At 44.6% G+C, this 4104-nt stretch overlaps 1 protein-coding gene across 1 annotated transcript; it reads right to left on the bottom strand.

Moving 5' to 3' along the window:
• Positions 1-2782: 2782 nt before the first annotated feature.
• On the bottom strand, positions 2783-3271 carry LOC107789306 (uncharacterized). Its single transcript, XM_016611083.2, has one exon. It carries the CDS (start codon positions 3269-3271, stop codon positions 2783-2785), a length of 489 nt encoding a protein of 162 aa, XP_016466569.2.
• Positions 3272-4104: the final 833 nt, after the last annotated feature.

Below are 4104 nucleotides of genomic sequence, written 5' to 3'. Positions count from 1 at the left end.
CATCAGAAGTACAACATGGAATACAATGATACTCACACCCACATGGCACATGACTCACTCCGGATTAGTTTATCAAAACATTCTCTTTTAAGTGTTCAAGTTAGGTACAAACATACAATTTTTAAGGCACTTAAACAAGATTTAACCCTTGAAGCTAAGCGCTACACTCTAGCGTATATCGTGTTCAGGTGCAAGAACTCTAAGGGTTTTTCTTCTTCAATTTTAAGCTCGTCACCCATTAATCCTAACCTAAAACAAAAAAATCTACCTATACCCGGTTCAAGCTAAACCCTTGGAAAAGAACCGTGGCCCTAAGAAAAACTAAGGGGAAGTTACTACACTACCTAAGAAATAAACAAATCTTTTTGGTGTTTTCTATAGACTAGCTTCCCTCAATAAAATTGTCTAAAGAATCCATCGTTAGGAAGAGTCTTTATATGTCAAATTTTTTTTTCCTCGACTTAGTCCCTCAAGAACCCCGCCGAAAGAGATCCATCGTCGGGACAAGTCGCTTCTATTTTCACTTCCTTAAAAAAAACTGTTACTCTATTCCTAAAGTCACTAACACAAAAAACCAAGAACAACAAATAGATAATATTCACAAGTACAACATACAACGAAGTCCCCCACCCCACAATTATAATTAAGACATGTCCCCATGGCTTGACAATATAAAACAAAAGCAGTTCGGTAAAGAAACTTGCCTGAAGGGTCACTCTTGATCTGAAACTGTGTCTGGGTTCACGTTGCATGCGTGACCCAGTGCTCTCAACCAACCCATGAACTTCTTGTCCGACTTCACCTGTCGGTCAGTTACAACATCAATGTGGGTACTCAAGTCAGCGATTGAGGTCCGCAGTCCAGTTATATCCTGCTCTAAAGCATCCATCCGAGTGCTCCGGCGTGGCTGTGACGATCTTGCCTCGTCCCCTCGAGGAGGGGCTGTGATCTCAGTAGCTTCAGCAGCATCAGAATCATCTTCAGACTCAGACTCATCAGACGAGTCATCATTACGTCGTACTGGATCTCTTCCCTCTTGCCCAATTTTTCTCACCCGGAAAGGGGTTTTTATAGGTAATTTCCCCATCAACTCGGGAGTTCTCAGGAACATTAGCAAGGTGGCATATACGGGTGACAAGCGAAGGGAAGTAGTGGCCTTTGCTTAGTTCGGGCGATCGGATGAACATTTCTTCAGAGAGGACTCGGGTGACATCAAACCCTTGGTGAGTCATGAAGCAGTAAATCATAGCGACCCATGGCCCATTTACATCGGTGGTATTGCTGGATGGTAGCAACCAGGTGGTGATGACAGTGAGCCAACATTTGGCCTCCCACGTAAGAGACTTGGAGTGCAGAGTCGTTGGTTGTGCTACCCATTTGGGTTGTCTGTCAGGTATACAGATGACCTCCAGAATTCTGTCCCAGTCAACCATAGGGCGACTAGCCATGATGTAATGATAATCGCCCGTGAATGCGGGGAGATGATACACCCTGTGGATGACCTCTATAGCAGCATTAACCGGGGTGTTGCGCACAGTCACAACCTTGTCCTCATGTTCTGGCAGGTTGGCATAGAACTACCGCACTAACTGAATATTGGCTTCCTCGGGAGCCTCAAAGAAGATGTCTAGCTAACACCTCCGTAGCTCATCAAACATATTGGGGCATTCCCTCATCAAGGCCCTCCCGTCGATATGGACCTCATGGAGTAACTTCCTGGCAAGTTTCTGATTGTACCTTGCCTCTGCTTCTGTAGAGACGAACCGAGTGGCATCAAACCGTGGTGTACTGGTTTGGCCCCTAGCTCGTGAGGAGCCTCCTGGTCCACTAGCAGAGGACCCGGTGTTTCGTCTCTTCCGGGCTGAACTCATAATACCTATCAAAATAGAGAAATGCGTATTAGGATAAGCCCAAAATGTGTGACTATGGGTGGTTACTCAGACTTCACCACGACCATGTCACAACATCTCCTTATATCACCATTGAGGAAATTTCTCAAACACATTGTGGGCAAGGCATTTTCTTCATATTCATGGCCCCAAGGGAATCAAGAAGACTTCCCCAATTCAACTATCTACTACACCCACACATTCTACACTCTATGGTAACCATCACCCACCAACAACACCATTCCAAACATTCAAAACACAGCCCCTTCACCAAACATATGCTAAAAACGAAATTACACTAAAAAGAAGAAGAAGAACTAAACAAAACAAAATTCTAGCACTAACACTACAGTAGAACAACATTAACTAGCATAATGCAACAAAAACAAAGAAAAATAGAAGGAAAAGAGAAGAGTGTGTCGGAAGCATACCTTGTGGGGGAAGAAGATGAGGGGTGTTGTGAAGGAGGAAGAAGAAGAAGAGGGTATGGAGGGGAGGGTTAAGGTTTAGAGAGAGAGAGATGGATTAGGGGACTTTGGGGGGGGGGGGGGGGGGTGGAAATGTGTTTGTTTTAGGGGAAGAAGGGTGGGGGTGTGTTTTATTTTTAATTTGAAGAGAAGAAGAAAAAATATTGAAGAAAACGAAAAAAAATAAAAATTCTGGTACCCGACTGCGGTCACTGCCGCGGTGCGCGCCGCGGTTTGGCACAGAGTCTCCCGCGGTCCGCGTTGCGGTCACGGAGGTGCGGCACTGCTTTAGTGATTTCCGCGGTCACGACTTTTTTTTTCCTTACACGAACACAAAGGTACATACTACACTTACAACACATTCGTGGGTTGCCTCCCACGTAGCGCCTGATTTAACGTCCCGGCACGACGCAGGTGGTTGAGCCATCACTCCTCCTTCGCGTACTGGGGTTCTTTCAAATTGATCACCACTGTATCCCCTTTTGCTTCAGCTATTCCAAGGTAATGTTTCAACCTTTGCCCATTTACAGAGAACTTGTTCGTCCCATCTTCTGACTCGATCTCAACAGCTCCACTTGCAAACATTTGTACCACTCTAAATGGCCCTGACCATCGGGACTTTAACTTACCCGGAAACAATCTCAACCTTGAATTATACAATAATACCTTGTCACCGGGGTTGAAATTTCTGTCCACAATGTGCTTGTCATGCATCTTCTTCATTCTTTCCTTGTAGAGCCTCATGTTTTCAAAGGCTTGATATCTAAATTCTTCCAGCTCATGCAACTCTGTCAGTCGATTTTGTCCAGCTGCTTCGGGATCCATGTTCAATTGCTTCAGTGCCCACCAAGCTCGATGTTCTAGCTCCACAGGCAGGTGACAGGCCTTCCCAAATACCAACTTGTATGGTGACATACCTATTGGTGTTTTGAATGCAGTCCTATAGGCCCAGAGTGCGTCATCAAGCTTCTTTGCCCAATCAGTTCGTATGGCATTCACCGTCTTGGTTAGTACACTTTTTATCTCCCTGTTGGACACTTCAACCTACCCACTGGTTTGCGGATGGTAAGGGGTAGCCACCTTGTGGCGTACATCATACTTTGCAAGCAATTTCTTGAAGGCTCTATTATAGAAGTAAGTGCCTCCATCACTGATGATCGCTCTTGGTATCCCAAATCGAGTAAATATATTCTTTTTCACAAAACCTATCACCACTCTTGCATCATTAGTGGGCAACGCTGCAGCTTCTACCCATTTAGACACGTAATCCACAGCAACAAGTATGTACTTATTTCCAAATGAGATGACGAAGGGGCCCATGAAGTCAATCGCCAGAGCTGTCACACCTTCTTTTTACCTCCTACATCCGGGGAAGGGATGTATAGGGGAGTTTTTCCAATTAAAGGACAATCGAAACGGGATTTATTATTTAATTCAGAGTCGCCACTTGGGAGATTTATGGTGTCCCAAGTCACCGGTTGAATCCCGAATCAAGGAAAAGATTGACTCTGTATTACAGTCCGCGAACCAGAAATCCGAGTAAGGAATTCTGTTAACCTGGGAGAAAGTGTTAGGCTTTCCCGAGTTCCGTGGTTCTAGCACGGTCGCTCAACTGTCGTATTCGGCTTATTTATCTGATTTTAATACATGCTGAACCTATGTGCAAATTTTAACTTTTTACCACTTTTATTATTATTATTTTTTAACGAGAGTTGCAACGTCGTGAAAATACATCTCGAACCATGTCA

The sequence above is a fragment of the Nicotiana tabacum genome, chromosome 22 (assembly GCF_000715075.1).
Source record: "Nicotiana tabacum cultivar K326 chromosome 22, ASM71507v2, whole genome shotgun sequence".
NCBI classification, from domain to species: Eukaryota; Viridiplantae; Streptophyta; class Magnoliopsida; order Solanales; family Solanaceae; genus Nicotiana; species Nicotiana tabacum.
This window is presented reverse-complemented; position numbering and strand designations above follow the sequence as displayed.

What these genes read in the sequence shown, in the direction of transcription:
- LOC107789306 (XM_016611083.2), bottom strand. Translation starts at nt 3,271, where the DNA reads ATGTCACCATACAAGTTGGTATTTGGGAAGGCCTGTCACCTGCCTGTG.